The 19,490-nt window shown below is 44.8% G+C and overlaps 3 protein-coding genes across 7 annotated transcripts; 1 reads left to right on the forward strand and 2 right to left on the reverse strand.

Annotated features, from left to right (window-relative positions):
• Nucleotides 1-1,570: 1,570 nt before the first annotated feature.
• Nucleotides 1,571-6,882, reverse strand: LOC127599105 (general transcription factor IIF subunit 2-like). Of its 2 annotated transcripts, XM_052062793.1 has the most exons (9): nt 6,708-6,882; nt 6,198-6,271; nt 5,990-6,014; nt 5,635-5,773; nt 3,417-3,476; nt 2,698-2,779; nt 2,489-2,588; nt 2,089-2,232; nt 1,571-1,965 (listed from the first exon to the last, which is right to left on the reverse strand). In XM_052062793.1, the coding sequence occupies exons 1-9, from the start codon at nt 6,774-6,776 to the stop codon at nt 1,843-1,845; spliced, it is 816 nt and encodes a 271-aa protein (XP_051918753.1). In that variant the 5' UTR covers nt 6,777-6,882; the 3' UTR covers nt 1,571-1,842. The 2 variants fall into 2 exon arrangements, with proteins under 2 accessions (XP_051918753.1, XP_051918754.1); XM_052062794.1 differs by lacking the exon at nt 3,417-3,476.
• Nucleotides 6,883-7,210: 328 nt separating this feature from the next.
• gpalpp1 (GPALPP motifs containing 1) lies at nt 7,211-9,741 on the reverse strand. 3 transcript variants are annotated; one of them, XM_052062751.1, is made up of 7 exons: nt 9,412-9,723; nt 9,213-9,348; nt 9,039-9,128; nt 8,526-8,778; nt 8,253-8,417; nt 8,045-8,146; nt 7,211-7,937 (listed from the first exon to the last, which is right to left on the reverse strand). In XM_052062751.1, exons 1-7 carry the CDS (start codon nt 9,488-9,490, stop codon nt 7,719-7,721), a joined length of 1,044 nt encoding a protein of 347 aa, XP_051918711.1. In that variant the 5' UTR covers nt 9,491-9,723; the 3' UTR covers nt 7,211-7,718. The 3 variants fall into 3 exon arrangements, with proteins under 3 accessions (XP_051918711.1, XP_051918713.1, XP_051918710.1); XM_052062753.1 differs by having other exon boundaries at nt 9,213-9,327; nt 9,412-9,701; XM_052062750.1 differs by having other exon boundaries at nt 9,039-9,327; nt 9,412-9,741.
• Nucleotides 9,742-11,819: 2,078 nt separating this feature from the next.
• Nucleotides 11,820-19,245, forward strand: LOC127599041 (cytochrome P450 27C1). Of its 2 annotated transcripts, XM_052062682.1 has the most exons (10): nt 11,820-11,965; nt 12,070-12,318; nt 13,596-13,786; nt 13,923-14,113; nt 14,191-14,400; nt 14,751-14,914; nt 17,252-17,418; nt 17,574-17,652; nt 17,845-18,048; nt 18,169-19,245. In XM_052062682.1, exons 2-10 carry the CDS (start codon nt 12,241-12,243, stop codon nt 18,286-18,288), a joined length of 1,404 nt encoding a protein of 467 aa, XP_051918642.1. In that variant the 5' UTR covers nt 11,820-11,965; nt 12,070-12,240; the 3' UTR covers nt 18,289-19,245. The 2 variants fall into 2 exon arrangements, with proteins under 2 accessions (XP_051918642.1, XP_051918641.1); XM_052062681.1 differs by having other exon boundaries at nt 11,821-12,318.
• Nucleotides 19,246-19,490: the final 245 nt, after the last annotated feature.

Raw genomic sequence — 19,490 nt, forward strand, 5'->3', positions numbered from 1 at the left:
CAGCTTTCGCATGGCTTCATCCACTTTTCATACAACACTGCTTGAGGAACTTGTTTTCCCCCTGTTGTATGCATTTCAATGCGGCGCCTGGGCCAAGTTTATGAGAGAAGCTCTCAGCTTACTTCAAATGGTAAATGAGCTGCTCCAGCCTAGTGTCCCCCACCAAACTTCTGAAAGGGGAGATTTTGCACCCTTTGGCTCAACGCTCGAGCCTTGTTTCTAGAATTACGAGTGAGAATTTTTAGCGCGGGCTGTGAGTTTCACTTCAACAGTTAAGCCAATGTTTTCTTTCACACGTCTTCCGGCAGGCCAGCGATGTTACCGGTGACGGCCTGCCAGGCCCTTTCCTGGCAAAACCACCCCCCTTGACGGGACTTGGGAGACAGTGGAGCCTCAACCTGGTTTTGCAACCGCAGTTTCCAGAAATGACAAAATGAGAAGGCCCATTGGAGGAGGATTCCGTGATTTGAAATTGAAACATTTGTTCATGAGAAGAGTCTGACATGAGGACATTTTGGTGGCTTTGTCGAGACCGCGGAAAGCAATCGTCCCCTCACATTTTTAGCCCCCATTTTAATGCTGACATTTTGAAGTACTGACATAGAAACAACAACAAACGCTTCCTTCCCATACGGTCGTGTGCCGGAGTCCAACAAGTATTACGAATGGGCTGCAAAGTGTCATGTTGTTCTTCATGTGACGTCTATGATGATTAAAGGTCTTCGCACCGTTTTCTGCATATGGCTGTGCTTCGCTTTGCATCGGTGACCTTTTTCCTTGCTGCGATTCTGTGGTCTCGCTAACCTGCCCGTTATTCATTTTTTGGAGGTTGGGCAATTGAGTTAGTCAAGGCTAGCGGCACCACGCGAGTTTTTTAATGTTTTGGTGACAAGTCATTGGGTCTGAAACTGAGAATGCGTCTTCTTGAGCAGCCCAAAATTTTCATGGACTATTGAAATTTGCCTAAAGGGAGATGCGGAGCCCAGGCCGAGGTTCATGCCTGCAAGCTCGTACAAAAGAAAAAAAAATACATCCTGTACTGGCATTGCATGAATCAAATATCGGATTGAGACATTCATTCATCTTCCGTACCGCTTGATCCTCACTAGGGTCGCGGGGGGTGCTGGAGCCTATCCCAGCTGTCTCCGGGCAGTAGGCGGGGGGCACCCTGAATCGGTTGCCAGCCAATCGCAGGGCACACAGAAACGAACAACCATTCGCACTCACACTCACACCTAGGGACAATTTAGAGTGTTCAATCAGCCTGCCACGCATGTTTTTGGAATGTGGGAGGAAACCGGAGCACCCGGAGAAAACCCACGCAGGCCCGGGGAGAACATGCAAACTCCACACAGGGAGGCCGGAGCTGGAATCGAACCCGGTACCTCTGCACTGTGAAGCCGAGGTGCTAACATGTTTTATGATAATAATTAGAGTGCACACAGACTTTAGATGTAAATTGGAGCAATGTTTCTAAATAACCACAGGAAGGATGAGAAGCATATTGCTCGATAACTACTATGGAGACTGTAATCAAACATATTCAGTTGAAATGGAAGTAAAAGCAGTATTTGTTGCAGAGGGTTTTATAATTAGATTAAAACATCAAAACAATGGTTGGAGATGCGTGAAATGCTAATCTATAAGGTCTAAAACTAGGAGGAAGTCACTGTCACCCTGTCTTTGTAAACACGCTATTAAAACCTTTTTTTTCCCAACATGAAACAGAATTGATAAAACATTTACATGGGCTGAGCCACACAAACCTCATGTGTTTGCAAACGGGTTCCGCGGTACACCGGGTGATCCCCCCCCCCCCATCCAGCCAAAGGTTCACTCGTCCTATTCGTCCGCTTTTTCCTCGCCTTGATAATGTCGATACTCGGGCTTGAGCTCCCAAGTGTTCTTATGTGTCCCCTTCACATTGTAGATGCCGATGTCACGCAGGATTTCCTTCAGATAAATCTGTGAATGAGAGTCGTTTTGGGAAAATACTGTCAACACTCTCCGCAATCTGCAGATGAAACAAATACTAAAATGTGAATCAATGAAAATGTTTGAAAGCTCCGCGACGGCAAGAAGTCTCACCACCGGCTGTTTGGTAATGTCCACCAGGTCTTTGATGTTGTAATACTGGTGCTTCTCAAAGGCAGAAAATAACATGTCCAACACCTGCTGCTTGTCCGCTCTCGCTCTCTTGCCCTCCTCCTTCTTTTTCCTCTCGTACTCCATCTGACGGACACAAGGCGGAGAAAGGCAAGAATGACTGCCCAAATAGTTACACGAGTGGTTAAGACACGATGGAAATACTCGCATGAACAAAAAGGTACACGCCAGCCACATTAAAAGTCATCTCAATCAACATTGCCGCCTTTATAAAGGCGTTTGAGAAAATGGCCTTGCGTTGTCCGTGATGGGTGGTGGGGGGCGCGCGCGCGCATACGTGTGGAATGAGGTGATCGGAAAGCAGACAAATGTGAGTCCTTACGTTGTACGCGTGGTTAGCCACAGGCTTGTAGTTGTTGGTGACCGCTTTCGCCAACTGCTGCGACAGCCGGATCGGCTTGGTGGACTCTTCGATTTGTAACCTGTTTCAAGATAGGCACGGATAACCGTTTGCGGCGGTATTTAAAGTACACTGTGTCAAGCATCTTTCTTATATTTGCCATTTTATCACTCATGAGACAACCCACTCACCTCTTCAGCTTCATGTAGTTTTCACTGACAGCTGGCCTGCAATCTGCCCTCTGCACCACAACTCCCTCCAAAGCAATTTTATCTGGCGGAGAGAGAAAAAAAAAAGGTGGATCACAACTTTGTATTTTATTTTTACTTCATTGGCTTTACGAGATAGCAAAAGATCATCACATCATGGTTTATAATGTATGTACATGTATTGCTTTTGTTGAGTACTTGATGAAAAGTCGAGGGATTGCTCGACACAAGCTAACGACGGCAGTAACGGTCTTTCAGTCAGCTAAAATCCCATGGTACACCCCCACACCCCCCTCAAACTTTATTTTATGACACGCGCTGTCAATTGAAAAAACTTCTACCAGCGTCCCGTTACACAACGTGACTTGATTTTGTATTTTATGTGTGTACTTTGTTTTCACACAAACATTTGATTGGTAAAATGCAATGGCACCGTCAGGGCTCACAAAGTGACGGATCCAGACCAAAATCTCGACTTTCAGGCACCCATTATTCCACGCGAGGTACCTTTTTATATTGAGCTTCACCTAGAAATGTTTGAATCAAGAAGCCGCCGCGCGGCTTCGGGCCTTACGAGGACATGTATGTCGAGTTTGGGTGCGCGTGTCCTCCAGGACGTATCGTGTAGCAATTTTTGTGATGAAAAGAAAAAATATCACTCGTTTGATTGTGTGCGATTCACCTAAAAACGGTGAACTCACCTGGACCAGCCCCTGCCCCCGAAACTGAGCTGCCACCATCAGATCTCTCTTCTGACTGGCCTACAGGGGGGGGGAGGGAGGGATGGTAAAATAAAAATATATATATGTGTATGTATGGGGGATGGAAAATAGAGGGAGGAGGGGATCCAACAATCAGAGCCACTCCGGGGGTTTCGTTGCACACGCTTTGTCACGGGGAAACGAATGCAAGTCAACTCTGTTGAGCACACACCAGCAAAGCAAGCATGCGCTCGCAAGCGGCCGGCGTAGAAATCCCGACCCACCACCACAAAACAAAAACAACCACAACCACAACAGACATTCATTCATCTTCCGAACCGCTTGATCCTCACTAGGGTCGCGGGGGGTGCTGGAGCCCATCCCAGCTGTCTTCGGGCAGCAGGCGGGGGACACCCTGAATCGCTTGCCAACCAATCGCAGGGCACACAGAGACGAACAACCATACACACTCACACTCACACCTTGGGACAATTTAGAGCGTCCAATCAGCCTGCCACGCATGTTTTTGGAATGCGGGAGGAAACCGGAGCACCCGGAGAAAACCCACACACCCACATGCAAACTCCACACAGGGAGGCCGGAGCTGGAATCGAACCCGGTACCTCTGCACTGTGAAGCCGACGCGCTAACCACTGGACTACCGGGCCGCCCCCACAACAGACAGTGCCGCCCAAATCCACAAAATCCACACACAAAATGCTCGCTGGCCACAAGGTTACCACACAACAAAATACATCGCGATGTCTGTAGCGCTTTCACGACAGCTGCAACAAAGTCAGCATTAAAACATTTTTTTTTGCAGTGGCGGAGCTGTCTGGAATCCTATCATATACTATGATCCTTTTTTTTTTTCACGTGCTGAACTCAAAAGATCAAGGACTTTGGACATACACAAAAGGCAGATTTCTCCCAAATATTGTTCACGAATCTGTCAAAATCGTCGGGAGAACGCTTGTCCTTTGAGATGATTCGTTCACCTTAAAGGTGCGTCGTGACAACATGACGGCGACACGCGGCGAGAACACCTCTCCGAGTGCCAGATGCCGTCAAATGTGATTTGTGAATTTCTTTAGAGAAATAGACGCTTTATATCGACGCAGTCTTGAAACTTTGATGGGGAAAAAACGGGAGCAAACACACAAGTGGCGCCGCCGTCGGCTCTTTCAAAAATGCTCACTTGTACAGATGCAGTGTTACCCCCCGTGAATAGGAACGGTTTAGTCGCAGAACCCTGCCGCAAATTCAGAAAACCAAATGAGTAATGGAAGCCCGCCCCCAGATGGTTATCAAGGGCCTATCGATGCCACAAATAGGCTGCAAAGCACAACAACTACGGTAGTTCCTTGGCACCAAGATGGCGGCAAAGCTCTACATGAAACTTCTTAACTTGTTTTGATTATAGTGCCTTGGGACCGAGATGCCTCAAAATGGTTGCCGAAGCAATACTTTACAGGAGACGAGTGCCTTGGCCTGAGCCCCCCCCCAAAAAAGCCAATAGATGTTATTTTTCAGCAAATGAGATGTCCCGAGGTGATGCAGTCGAACCTGGTGACAACGTACCTCAAGGGATATAACATCTGGACCTTAGAAAGTTAGCTCGTTGTCACCATTTGCAATAAAATGGCCGCCAACTACAAAGTATAATACAATCGGAACATTTCTAAGTGTAAAAAAAGGATCATTGAGGCTTCCGCTAAGCTTCCTGACGATCTGATCATTTAAATTGGGTGTGTTAGAGGAAGGAGACATCTAAAAGAGGCTGTACGGGGGCTCCCGAGGATCAGAGCCCCCAAAATGTCTGGCTTGAATGCCGGCGGGGGGATCTCAGGTTTGGATTTAAGGCAACATCTTAACAAGAACTATTATTAATAAGTCATTACATAGAGACTTTCAACATGATTGGTCTGCAGTTGATTTCAATTTTCCTGCCTTCACTCAATTCCTGCTTGACAGAACAATCTTATCATTTGGGAGAAACCCCCGACGAGAGGTCACAGAAGAGCGGCAATCGTTGCAGGCAAGTCCGCATGAAAAGGCAGCAAACACCCGTACGGGTCCCTCCACCAAAGTGACGATGGAAAAACTTAGCTTTGTTCTGTAGGTCAAAGCAGTATTATTTCTCAGCATTTGAGAGGGTGCAACAAGCAGCATTCCAAAACGTAAGCTCTAAAAAAAAAAAAAAAGGAAACAAGCTCACCCGACGACGTCTCTGTGAACACGGCCAATGTCTGACCTCCCACTGTCTGCATTGTCAACGGGTGTTCCCGAGGAGCAGACACTGTCTTGTCTTCGATACCCTCGATCGCTGTCAACTCTTCATTTAATGTAAAAGACACCTGGAAGTGACACGAGTGTTAAAATAGGACACAGGGAGAAGCCCGTCTGAAACGCTTCATGTAAAAATAAATAAATTCTTAATTTTTTTTTTTTACATGTACATTAAGCATGTTAGACAGGGAGTGATGACTAAGATTACAATATCGACTCGGATTAACTACCCGCTAAAACAGGAGCAGGTTGTTATCACTGATAAACAGTATCAAGATTCTTACCTCTGGTTTCCCTTGGTTCCCTTTCCTTGAAAGAAGAGACCACTTCACGTTGGTTAAAGCAAAAAGACTGAGCACAGTTTCATCAGCAGAAAACGAAGTCTTATTTCCTCATTATGTCATGATTATCAAAACACAAACTACGATACGTAATTGAAAAATACAATATCTCGACGAGCTTTGTTCTCCCTTCCGCTCTGGTTTCACATACTTTGAGATTCTGAGTTTCCCAACTTCGCCTCTTCCTGTGGCTTTGGCCCATTGATGAGAGAGGTACTTGGGCACCTGTGGTCAGAGTCACAAGTTATTCGTTTACTGAATGTATTTACATACGAGCCGCCACGTCCCACAATAAACCTCTTAATAAGTTAAGAGAATATTAGAAAATAATAATAAACAGAGAACTCTAAGTCCGGGATGTAAAATAATTTCAGCAAACGCGTTCAAAGTGCAAATCGTGCCGTTCTGCGGAAATATCGGTTCCTCAAAGGAACAGAATTCTAACCGGCAACCAACGACTCCTCCCGTAGAGGAGAAACGTTGATAGTTTATTTTATTTTTCGTTCTTGTGATGCGCTTCAGAGACTTCGGTTGAAGTTGATTTAGAAATGCTACTGAATTCGAGTTAGTGTCGACTCGACTCGGTTAGCCACAGTGGCAGCTACGGTTAGCTCGGATTTCTAACCGTTGACATTTGGAGTATCTCGATACATGTGCATACCTTTACAAGCCAGACCCCGGTGTTTAGCTTCGCACCGGTTAAATCGACGTCTCCTGCTTTCTCTGACATGGTAATTTAGTTTTATTTTTTATTTCTAAAGCTAGCTATTTGCTCAAAGTAGCATGCGCAGGCGTATTGTAATATGGTGTCCGAGAAGGTCCAAAAATGGTTTGTGACTCCGTATAAAAAATATTTAGCGACTTTCATCATTGACCACTTGCACTGCAACATGAAGGGTGGCAGTAAATTAGTTACTGTTTTGACACAAAAAAATATATATCCTTTTCAGTGACATAATTTAGGGGAGAACATTTTTAAGGTGTGAAAAAGTTCGTCAGGCAAAATATAAATAAACACTGAAAACAATGCGAAAATAATCGTTACTACAGTGGGGCTGAACACTTTATTACCTTAAAAAACAGATTGTAATATGACGAACACAACATAGGCAAGACAAGAAATTATAATTTATTACCATTTAATTTTTGGATGTCTGTTCCTGATTTGTTTTTGGCTACTGTATGTTTTTCATCACTTTCACTATGGTTGGCCTCTTTCTATGCATGTTGTTTGAGTATGCAGACTGAACTCAATGATCCCTTTTCTCAAAAATACTTTCTATGAAACTTGGCAGTAAATACTTTGGTACACCTGCAAAGAGTGGCAAAACCCAATAAAGTTTTTAGAACATTATATTGAAGTCCAGTCATAACATCACTGGCATTGTTAGAAATCCAATTACTGTGAATTTTTACATTTAAAAAAAAACATTAAGGTTGTTTCCCATTTCTTAATGACAGAACAATTTTAACCCATTAAAGAAATTAATGTACTTTTTTTTTTTGCATTTTAAGTCATATCAGAGTTGAAAGAAGTTTTATTTACAGTCATAACATTTTATATTAACTACAAGAATCCCCTGGAAAACTAGGCCAGCTCCACCTGCTCTCGGCTCTTCCAAATAATTGTAGGCATTATTCAGGAGACAACATTTGACTGTAAACAATGTCCTTACAAGAACATCCTATCGTTGCTGTGGGAGAAGCGAGTGTTCAGTTCCTGAGATTTCTTCAGCAGGCGCTGCTTCTGCGCCTCATCGAAGCGATTGACCTTCAGGTCAGTTTCCCGATCAAATGCTCTCCTCTCCACTGGATTGTCTCTCACCTGCGTTGCTTTCTCCTTTATGTTCTTTGTATGCAAACTCATCAGAGATTCTGAGCGCGTAGTTTTCTTTAATCAAGAAGAGAATGTGACAGCATTAGCAGGAATCCGAACACGGCACTTGTCAAGGAAAGGATGATGCAATCAAAAGAACGCCGATTGTCGCTCCAACTTACATTATATTTGGAGACCTTGTCTGCCATCTCCAAATCCTTTTGAGAGATTTGTGGGGCAGAATCTTTCTCAGTCTCGCCCCTTTTCTTTTTCTCGAGACGTTCCTATTGTTCAGGACAAAACTCAATTACGCTTTAGGAATTTTAAAAATACTGCAAATAGATACGTGATACTTGTAAGGCAGGAATGGCCATCGTTGGCTTTTCCTACCCTGGCCTTGCGCTCAGCGTCCGCGGGTGTATCGGTCCAAATGGAGCGGTCACCCTTCTCCGGACCCGACCTCTTCTTGAAAGTGCGAGCCCCCACGCCAATGTGTTGTAGTTCTGGTGGAAGCTCAGTCATCCAAGTCTCTCGGCTGGGCGCCTCAGGAACATCCTAGAGATGCAAAATTTTGCACTGGCACCATTTGTAGGGACTAAAGCTCCACCGTGCCCTCTGTACTTTAAAATACATGGACAAGTCAGAAGAAAAACTTGGACTCACAACTTTAGTCAGCTTGTCTTTCATTATTCGTGCCCTACGTTCAATGTCTTGAGCCACTGTATTTTGAACTGGACCATCGGATGGCATGGGTCCAATAATAATCTCATCCTCCCCCTCACTGCTGAAGGAGTCGGCCTTGTAACCTGGTGGCAAGGCAGGTCCTGGGAATCCCTCTTCATCACCATCACCATCATCATGATCATATACGGCACGGCGGAACCCAGGAGGCAAGGCTGGTCCCAGCACAGGTGGCCTGAAATAAAGACCGAGGTGATCAACTCAAGCCCAAAAACAAATACTCTAACTTTATACAGTCATTTCCTTGTTCAACTAACGTGGCTAATTACTATACTCGGTTGCACTATGTGTTCAATGTCAGGCTTGTGCAGAGCTTGCTGATGATCTGATCATTTGAATCGTGTGTTGCAACAGGGAGACTTGGAAAACATGCAGGGCAGCGGCCCTTAAGGACCTGAGTTTGAAACTTATGTTTTAAGGCATTCATTCGGTTACCTCTCTGGTGAACTCTGCTTCTTGCCAAAGCCTGGTGGTAATGCGGGTCCAAAGAAGCCGTCATCTTCTTCATCCTTACTCTTCTCAAATCTGTTCAAACGACAGATACGACGACTATGTTTTTGTTCACGTTCCATTTTTTTTGTATGCCGCGTTTTCGTCCGATCGACATACTCTGTATGTTTTTCTTCAGACGTCTTGACTCTTTTGACTGCCACTTCTTCACTTTCATCCGACGAGCTGGATGGTTCTCCTCGTTTATAACCGGGAGGCAAAGCGGGACCGGCATCTAACACGCGGAATCGCAAAACTTCGATGAAACTAATGTTAGTCATTTAGCATTTCTGTATTTCAAAATTGAATTTGTACTCACAGTCACGTTCATCATCAGAATCGTCAGCGTTTTTAAAGTTTGGGGGCAAAGCAGGCCCTATTGAATTTTGGGACGCCATATGGGCACCGGTTAGCACAAACCACACTTGGTTCGTGTTCGAAGATGGTTTCAATGCTAAGGTTCGGCCCGAACACTAAATAACTCACGAGGCTGCATGTAAAATACTAGACAGCGTTCAGGACCCAAGTCGACATTTTGAGCAACACAATGGATGCTCTCTCTTAGTTCCGCGCTCCACAGGAAATTACCGACAAAAATAAAAGTCTGCTAAATCCTCGTTCTTGTGATCGTTACGGTTGCAGTTCAGTATGTGCTGTATATTGAATATATTCACCATTTGGTACTGCATCTGCTGCGATTAAATGTGTATTTTGGTCTTTGTTTGAAATTTACGATTTGACTCAAATAAAGTAAATTTTGAAACTCGCAACCGAAATCGGCGTTACTTCCTCTTTCCGCCATGGTGGTGCCAAGTGCAGTGTCTACTCCAACTACAGTCCCGCACTTCAGGCGTTTTCGTCTCCATTGCTGGATCGAAATAAATCGATATGTGCTGTGTGGCGTTATTACTCGAAGGTGGCAGTTGGGCAACAATGTGGTTCTGGCAGAACCACATGTTGAGCAACGCAGAACGGCGCAGAACCGTTCTGCGTTGCTATTATCATTTGCAAAGGGCATGGCGCCTCGGGAGAAACAACGATTCGATTACTGTCTTACGTACTGTATTAAATTTGAATGGGGAGAGATTTGAGTTTGATTTTCATATTCTGTTTTGTTTATTGGGACTTAATCATTTGTAAATACTGTAATAAAAACACACACAGTCAGGCACACACGCACTCACACACAACTTCCAACCGTTCACAGTGTGGAACGGTCCGTTCCTCCTCCGGTCGCTAGGAGGCAGTGTCGCTGTTATCATTGGACGGGGACGAGACAACTCACGTTTTTGTTTAAAAACTGGAGATTGAAAAGGGGAAAGCAAGCCTTTACTTTATTCGAGATTCGATTATGTATTTATTGAACACAACCCGGAAAACGAAATCCGACAGTAAGTCCTTTCTCTTGAGCCTGCTTTGCCTTGCTGACATTAGTCACAAGCATCATATTACTATTTTCCAAAGACTTACTTAGACTATAGAGTGGGTTCCTTTGATCCATTTGCGCTTCTATTTATTGCAGTTACATTGCTGCCATAAGTAATTCACGCCTTCGTCACGTCTCACCTCGTTTCCTGTAATGCACTTTAATTTGGCCAATCTTCCATAAAGCATCTCCAGTTGGTCCATAATGCTGCTGCTCGCCTCTTGACTGGTACTCGTAAGAATACCAAGCGGAGGCTCAAAGGGGATCAAGCCTTTTCGGTTGCAGATGCCGCTCTTTGGAATGAACTTTGGGCAAGGCCCCTCGCTGCCCATCTTGAAAACCAGTCTTCAAATAAATTTTTTATTCTTTGGATTTTGACTTAGCCTGAGACTTGATTTTTTTGTTGGAATGTTTTTGTGCTTTCTGCTGTCTTTGACATTCATTTATTGTTTTATTGTTTGATGTTGTATGACATATTTTTGCTCTGTGTACAGCACTTTTTATTCAGCGGTGGTTGTTTTCAAGTGCTCGAGAAATACAGTTGAGTTGAGGGTTCAATGTTGCATTGAGGCACCTTTCCTAAACTCGGATTTCTCAGATATTGACTTTCATCTGTTTCATTCATGTCTTATAAAGGTTTGTCAGATTTCCAGTTCAGTTGTACATGCGACAAAAGGCAAGCTTTATTTTTCCTTGACTTATGGAAATGCTTGGGATGAGATTTGAGGGGGTGTCTGTGTTTTAAAGTCGAGACAAATTTCTTCAATAGAACTCAAGAATGGCATCTATGGTCTCTCGCTTTGTGCACCCAGCCAAAGAAGTGAGCGTGGGAAAGTGTCCACCTTTGCCCATTCACTTTTTGCCAGACCAAGGGGTTCTGCACTCTGTGAATCCTGTTTTTGCTAACATTTGAGGCCACTCGGTTTGCAACGGGTTGTATTCGCACGTCTGCACAGAGGGCGGATGATATGTAAATTGAGTTACCATGAGGTAACTCAACTCAGGCTCTGAAGAAAGTGTGCTTTCTCGTTTAATGGCGTTGTAAAAGTAGTATGACTGTATACACAACCAATTCCTTTAGCGATCTTGCAACACATTAAAAAACGTGCTCATAAAGCTTCATTTTGGCTTTGTACGCCTTTATGTGCTGTATGTGCGGGTGCACGCATGGCGATGGATCGCTGTGACGTAACAAGTTTTTTTTCTTTTCCCCGGCACGTTGGAATCAACCCCTCCTTTTCCCACGGAAAGGATGAACCCAGCAGTCTTTTTAGGGGGGGGGGGCGGAAGAAAACGCCCACATCCGTATTCAGAGGTCTCCCGAAGCAAACGTCCAATCCTCTTCTTTCATTGAAGTTGTACAAGGCACCGTTTAAAAAGCGCTTCACAACACAAGCCCAGCAACTTCACATGACTGGAAGCCCCACAGGGCGAGCACGTGCTACATGTAAACGCCGCCGAGGTCGCTTTTAAGCACGGGACACAGTCACCCAAAAAAAAAAAATGGCCGTGCTCAATCATTTGACGGCCGCTTGCTGGAAATATTTGCAGGGCGATCATCTGAATAAGCACCTGGTGGTCACACTGCGGGCTTTGCACAAGTCGGCGCCCAGCGAGGCTTTTGGGGTGCCCGCGTCTACAGGCGAGGACGGCGGGTCCCCGGGTCTCATCACAGCGGCGCAGCTGGCCGATAAAAAGACTCGAGTTAAAAGTTTGAAGGAGATGCCGGGACCCAGCACGACGTCCAACCTCGTCGAGTTCTTCTGGAGGGACGGTTTTAGTAGAATTCATCAAATTCAGGTAAATGCGCCTAAAAAAAATTGGTAAACTGGCTCAGGGTGTTCGGAAAAAGCGCATCACGCGAATCGTCCATTGTTATATTTCCAAACCGTTGTGGGTTAAAAAAAAAGTAAATTAAGATTGGTTTTATTTTATTCCACTCTGCCAGTCGTTTTTGTTTTTTTTGCCTCTGATCCGTACACGTCTCGTACTGTATTGTATAAATGCATTTACTACACTATTCGTGTTTTAACGCTAAGCATGCCTAAAACATTAACTTTTGTTGTTTTGATTCGCGTAACTGATTTATAATCACGCTATTAATTGAGGCACGACTGTAGGATTGGGGGGTGGGGGGGGGGGTCATTCAGAAATATATGATTAAGTATGAAATAAAATGATGGAGGGGCTTATCTGTGGCTACACTGATTTCTCACGGGGCTAAAGCACCCCCCCAACCGTGGTGTGGCGTCGTCCCAGCATCTATCCATCATTGCTCTTTTCTTCTGAAGTGGCTTATTGCAGCCTTTCCGTAGACACGATGGGAAACTAATATGTACACACGTTACAATTTTCTTGCATTTGAACGGGGTTACAAAAGCATTAAAAACGAGGTTCACTCGTGAGAAGCGCACCTAAATTTGCTCATGAATTCTGCGGAGCGTTGTTATACATTGGTGAACATCATATTCTTCTTAAAAGTAAGGAACCAAGTTATGGAAAAAATAACTTTTTTTTTTAATGGAAAAAAAAATTGAAAATAAAGATGACCAAACAAGAATATGACGCGGAGTGCCGATGCGGATTTGGAGCTGGGAGTCGCGGCTTGGAGTTTGAAGCGGATTATGTGGGACAGGAGAAGTGAACTAATCTCTTTCGTCAATGGACGCTACAGCTTCGTGTTTGCTTTCAAAACTTTGCTTGTAGCAGACGTGTGCACATTTTCAGCATGATGTCTCTGATCCACTGGTGAAAGGACACTTTGATCCTCTCCTCTTTCATCTAGAACTGCTTCAGACAACAAAGTGTATGCAGAAAAATGGTGAAGATTGCACGACTGTCTCTGTCCTATGTGTTGTCTTGTGTTATTTTTTTGTTATGTTGACTTCAAAATGGCGCCGCGAGAGTGGCTGCCTTTCCAGCAGCTCCTATTTTTTTGTTGTTCTACTTCTTCCTTTCATAGCTTTGCTGCTGTGAATCTGGAATTTCTCCATTGCGAGACTAATAAAGGTTTTCTTAATCTTTTCTTAATCTTAATATGTTATCAGCGTCTGTTAACGGGCGCCAATGTGTCATAGATGGAGCACAGCAAGAAATATGGGAAAATTTTCAAATCCCGTTTTGGGCCTCAACTGGTGGTCTCCATCGCCGGTCGTGATCTGGTGGCGGAAGTGCTGAGGGCTGAAGGTGTGGCCCCTCAGAGAGCCAACATGGAGTCCTGGAAAGAATACAGAGACATGAGGGGACGTTCAACCGGCCTCATCTCAGCGTGAGTAGAGTTGTTCTCTCAATAAAGTGGCACAGATGTACCGGACGTATTACTGCGTTCATCAGAAAAAATCTGGAGCAACTGTATCAGAGCAATTTGCTATCACTCCCTAATTTTCCATGACTATTTTCTACAGGGAGGGAGAGCATTGGCTGAAAATGCGAAGCGTCCTACGGCAGCTCATCATGCGCCCCCGGGATGTGGCGGTCTTCTCCGACGATATTAACAAGGTGGTAGACGACCTGATCGAGAGAGTTTGTAGCCATGGGGTGGGTGGAGCGAGTGCGGTCAACGTGAATGATCTCTTCTTCAAATACGCCATGGAAGGTTAGTAAAAGAGGAGGCCCTTTTTGTAATGGACACGAATTAAAACAGTTTGGCGTTTCCTTTTGTTCTCTTGACAGGTATAGCGGCCATTTTGTACGAGTGCCGTTTAGGCTGTCTGGAAAACGAGATTCCCCAGGACACTCAAAACTACATCAATGCACTGAACCTCATGTTCAGTTCCTTCAAGACCACCATGTACGCCGGCGCCATCCCCAAGTGGCTGCGGCCCATCATTCCAAAACCTTGGGAGGAGTTCTGCTTCTCTTGGGATGGCCTCTTCAAATTCAGTAAGTCATCGTTTAGCGTCTACACGCACACAATCATATACATATAGATGGAGTATGTGCATATGATTTGAGAGTTTTATGAAAAAAAAGCCCATGTAAAACCTTTCTCGAGGATGCATCATGCCCAAAAATGGCGATTGTGAAAGGAAAGTGAAATAAATACCTTACTGAATAAGATTGTGGGAGTATGGCTTCTTTTTTTTTTTTGTTGCATAACCTGCTTCTCACTTCCGTTTCTTTTCTTTCTTTCACCACCCTCCCCTCTACTTCCCTTCTCTTGTTGCCCCCCCCCTTCCACCCTCACCCTCTCCTCTATTCATCCCACCTTCTCTGTGTGTCTCCGCTCCCAGGCGTTATTCACATTGATAAGAGGCTCAGTCAGATTAAGGCCCAGCTTGAGCGGGGAGAGGAGGTGAAGGGAGGACTGCTAACGCACATGCTCGTCACCAAGGAGATGAGCATGGAGGAAATCTACGCCAATGCGACAGAGATGTTACTCGCAGGGGTCGACACGGTGTGTGAAAAGGCGCTCGGCGCAGTCGAGGAATGTAGCGGGGCGCACTGGATGTGTGCTTTTGCAGCAGATGAAGGAATCACACGTGTGTGTGTGTGTGTGTGTGTGTGTGTGTGTGTGTGAGTGTGAGTGTTGGGTTTCAAGGGTGGCGCCACATCCATGCTTGTGTAGCTGTGCCAGCGTCAGGTTCGAGTAGTGAATGGTGATGGGGTGGGGTGGGGTGGTTTCCACAGAACCCCCCTCTGACAATCTTGTTCCCTTATTTTCTTTCTTCTGGTTGGGCCGTGTCTGTTAGATGTACATGGGAGGGGGCGGCTTTTGTCTCTCTCTTTTTTTTTTTTTTTTTGTTCCCCTTCGGACATCTGTGTTTGGACTTGATGTGTTTCCACACAAGGCCCCGATTAGAAAGTACTTGCAGGAACACAAGTCATCGTCATTTAGCGAGTTATTGTTATTACATTTTTTTTTAACCATGATTTGGTTGAACGAATAATTCATCAGTCATCAGATCGGAGTCCCTTATATGTTTTTTTGGTTTTTTTCAAAAAGGTTTTCTAATGATACGACTACATTTGTCACAAAGGGTTATCTTCCGAGCCGCTTGATCCTCACTAGGGTCGCGGGGGTGCTGGAGCCTATCCTAGCTGTCTTCGGGCAGTAGGCGGGGGACACCCTGAATCGGTTGCCAGCCAATCGCAGGGCACACAGAAACGAACAACCATTCGCACTCACACTCACACCTAGGGACAATTCAGAGTGTTCAATCAGTCTGCCACGCATGTTTTTGGAATGTGGGAGGAAACCGGAGCACCCGGAGAAAACCCACGCAGGCCCGGGGAGAACATGCAAACTCCACACAGGGAGGCCGGAGCTGGAATCGAACCCGGTACCTCCGCACTGTGAAACCAACGTGCTAACCACTGGACTTTGGGCTTATTTGGGGGAAAAGATTCTGAGAGATGTCCCAAATGAAATTTAAGTCATCGCTTTGCAAAAGTGTCATCCATGTCTGGAGCAAGAATAGGAATGTGAACATCTGCCTAATTTGTTTGGGGGTACTGTTGGATTTTTTTTTTTTTCGAATTATGGGCCCGGGGTTGTTTTGTCCTCATCTGGGGGGTGGAGAGGGGGTGGGACGGACGGCAGGATAAAAGTGTGTGTGTTTTTGTTGAACTTGTAGCAACGGCCATGTGCTGGTAGGGGGTGGATTTAGCTGCGCTGTGCCTTTACTCAGCAAACACAGGAGCTGTCAAGACGCGTTAGCCGTAGCTAGAGTTATGGCGCAGACTGGGCAGAGGTGAGCTGGGTGAGTGGGAATGGAGTGAGCCAAATTCTCTTTGAATCTACGAGCCATATAATGGAGAGGGAGTGAAGATGATCCCGGGTGTAAAATGGAGGCTAGAAAATCCGAGATTGTGGGGGGATGGAGTGATTGGATGAAACTTTGTCATATGATTCCCCTTGGCCTTTGTCGCAGGTGTTGCCGGCGTCTCTGCCAGCTGGCCACGATGAGCTGCAAGGGTGCGAAATGGAGGCGGGGGGAGGTGAGGGGGACAGTCTCAGGAGGTGTGGGGGACATATCGGAAGGGCCATACTGTAAGCCGGTGGCTGGAAGGTTCCCAAATGAAAAGAATGGGCTGGATAAAGGTTTTGTTTGTTCATTGTCAGACAGTGATCCAGCAGCGATCTCCAGGCTCTATTCATAGTGACTAATCCGCAAGCGTCATGAAATACTTGGGTGGGAAAGTCACAAGAAGGCTGAATGGAAAGAGCCAGCGCGATCCGAGTTGATAACTCGGATAAACTGCACAGTATCAGAAGATGACGCGCAGTAAACTGGCTTCTTTCTGAGAAAATGTACCAGCGTGCGCAACGACATCGGCTGGTCGGGTCAGAGGAAATATTTTGTGTGAGGGTGAGGGTATTTCAGTGTTTAGTCTGAATGGTGAGTATTTTTATTCCAGTCGTGGAACAAAAAAGCGTGGCTGGATTTAGCACGTCTAATTAAGGTACAGTATATGCTGAATAATGGCAAGCGGGCTAAAGGACGACAGTGCAGCTGCTGTCTGCTCAGCACGTGGAAAAAAAAAAAAGACAGACCCCCCCGCCAGAACCCCACACTCACAAAGCCCCCACTCTTTCTGAACGCTTACGCAACGTGACGAAAACTCTTAGATCAGCTTGCACTTCAGTCAGCGCTTACAAAACCCGTCTCAGTAATTTAATGGACTTTACTAAAGCGGTCCCCACTTTCAAAACGATTCCCAAAATGTAACGAGCTCTCGCTGTCTGTTTTCTTTGTCCGTTTTTTGTTTTTTTGTTGTTGTTTTTTTGCAGACCTCCTTCACTCTATCGTGGGCCAGCTACCTGTTAGCACGTCATCCTCAAATCCAAGAGCAAATTTACATGGAGGTGGTGAGGACTTTGGGACCACGAGCTGTTGCCGCAGCCGAAGACATAGCACGCTTGCCTCTAATCAAAGGCCTGGTCAAAGAGACTCTCAGGTGCACATTGCAAGCTAGCAATTCCATTTTTGGCCGTGGCATTTAGACACGTTATGAAATGTGTGTGTTTTAGTATTGTGATCTTTGTGTCCTATCGTAAAAGCTATTATCGTGCAGCTGATTAATAGTCTTTGTGTGCTCCTCCCTGGGAGCAGGCTTTTTCCAGTTCTCCCAGGCAATGGACGGATTACCCAGGATGACTTGGTGGTGGGCGGATACTACATTCCCAAAGGGGTACGACTCGTGTGGACATTATACATGTGTGTCTTGTATGGTCAGCATGTGCTCGAGAAAAATAAGAGTCTTTTTTTTTTGTTTCATGCACCGCAGCCAATTGTAATGTGATCCTGCATGACTCACGCATCTTTGTCGTACTAATGCAGTGCAGTTGTTCTCAATAGCTTTCTTTCTCCCCCGCTTTGCAAGACTCAGTTAGCTCTGTGCCACTACTCCACTTCCTTGGACGAGGAGAACTTTGCCGATGCTTTAGACTTCCGGCCAGATCGTTGGATCAGAAAAGATGCCTCAGATCGCGTGGACAACTTTGGCTCCATTCCCTTTGGCTATGGTATCAGGAGCTGCATTGGCAGAAGAATAGCCGAGTTAGAAATGCATCTAGTTCTGACCAGGGTAAGAAATAAAACCACACTGATGGCAACACAAACATTTCACTTGTTCCAACGATCGTACGTCTGCAGTACAATATTTGCAGGAATGCACGTTGCTCACTCTTGTCTTGTTGTTGTGCAGCTCATCCAAAGGTTTCACATTGGCACGTCGCCTCTCACTGCTGAAGTGAAGGCCAAAACTCACGGTCTTCTCTGCCCTGCGACCCCCATCCACCTGCAGTTCATTGACAGACAAAATTAGCCCAAAATTTCTCTCTGCAACTCTACTGTATGTTTTTTTTTAAATCTCAATTCTCACAAGACTGATCTCTGCACATCGTCCAGTGTCTGTACCGAGGTTTTACTCGGGCAACAAATGAAGGACAAACATCTTACTGGACCGCTACTATCAAGTCAAATACTGTAGCTAGTAGTCTGTTTTTCCTTTGGAGATCAAAGCACTGCATTTTGTTGTGAGAGCTGTGACTCCAGTCATTTATCCGGTTCTCTGCTATGAAACTAATAAGTGCAACGAGAACTGTACTCGAAAATCACGCAGTGCCTTTGAAAATTGATGCAGGGGTTGATTGATATCATTTGCAGCACGTTTTCACACGTCCGTTTTCCTCCCCCTGGGTTTGACGATGAATGTTGATGGTAAACAGTGAATGTATCGAGGATCCGTTTTTTTTTTCATAAGCAATGAACATAATTATGTTGTTTTACTGACTGTTATTTGTGTTCTGAACTACTTTTCTTTTTTAAAACCAACAATAGATGGGGAGTTATTTGTAAAAGAGTGCGGACTGTGACATGAATAAAATGTAGGAGCTTTGTGTTTTTTATATGCACTGTGTCAGGACAAAACTGTTTCTTTTGTTTTCTTTTTATGGATGCATAGTTTTATCTATTTGGAGGTAAGGTACGTAACAAGGGAAGGGATTAAGTATTTCAATGGAGGAAAATAGAACCATTTTATGTAGCTGTAATTATCTGTTCAATTGTATTTTTTGTTTTTGACTGCTCTTACTGCTTACTGTAGCCTCAGTAAAACTGGAAACCATAAATATAATCAAATTATGATTTGAAAAATGATTTGTACTGATCTTCTATATCTTTAACAGAAATATGTATTTGTATTTATCTGCTTGATCGTATTTTTTACTGCTCTTACTGTAGTTTCAGTAAAACTGGAAACCATAAATATATTGGAATCATGCATGGTTTGTGCTCTTATTTTTTTTTGTTCTGTCAGACGTATTTTTACTGGTTAAAAATGTGAAAATGGATGGATGATTCATAATAGCCACGAGAAAACTCGAAAGATTTCCACCAAATATACCGTGCATGATGTCCATAACTACATGTGCATAGCACGGTTTGAAATGTAAATTAGATGAATTGGCGTTCATATATAAAGTTAAAGTATAAACGCAGGTTTGGTGACACACAGCTCCTTTTATT

Source organism: Hippocampus zosterae, chromosome 4 (genome assembly GCF_025434085.1).
Source record: "Hippocampus zosterae strain Florida chromosome 4, ASM2543408v3, whole genome shotgun sequence".
In the NCBI taxonomy this organism is placed as follows: Eukaryota; Metazoa; Chordata; class Actinopteri; order Syngnathiformes; family Syngnathidae; genus Hippocampus; species Hippocampus zosterae.

What these genes read in the sequence shown, in the direction of transcription:
- LOC127599105 (XM_052062793.1), bottom strand. Translation starts at nt 6,776, where the DNA reads ATGTCAGAGAAAGCAGGAGACGTCGATTTAACCGGTGCGAAGCTAAAC. An exon ending in CCGGGGTCTGGCTTGTAAAG is followed by an intron (nt 6,272 to 6,707) that starts GTATGCACATGT and finishes CTCTGACCACAG; the next exon opens with GTGCCCAAGTACCTCTCTCA. An exon ending in GGGGGCAGGGGCTGGTCCAG is followed by an intron (nt 2,780 to 3,416) that starts GTGAGTTCACCG and finishes TCTCTCCGCCAG; the next exon opens with ATAAAATTGCTTTGGAGGGA.
- gpalpp1 (XM_052062750.1), bottom strand. Translation starts at nt 9,490, where the DNA reads ATGGCGTCCCAAAATTCAATAGGGCCTGCTTTGCCCCCAAACTTTAAA. An exon ending in TTCTGATGATGAACGTGACT is followed by an intron (nt 9,328 to 9,411) that starts GTGAGTACAAAT and finishes TCCGCGTGTTAG; the next exon opens with ATGCCGGTCCCGCTTTGCCT. An exon ending in AAGACAAGCTGACTAAAGTT is followed by an intron (nt 8,418 to 8,525) that starts GTGAGTCCAAGT and finishes TTGCATCTCTAG; the next exon opens with GATGTTCCTGAGGCGCCCAG.
- LOC127599041 (XM_052062681.1), top strand. Translation starts at nt 12,022, where the DNA reads ATGGCCGTGCTCAATCATTTGACGGCCGCTTGCTGGAAATATTTGCAG. An exon ending in TACTCGCAGGGGTCGACACG is followed by an intron (nt 14,915 to 17,251) that starts GTGTGTGAAAAG and finishes GTTTTTTTGCAG; the next exon opens with ACCTCCTTCACTCTATCGTG. An exon ending in CTGGTCAAAGAGACTCTCAG is followed by an intron (nt 17,419 to 17,573) that starts GTGCACATTGCA and finishes CCCTGGGAGCAG; the next exon opens with GCTTTTTCCAGTTCTCCCAG.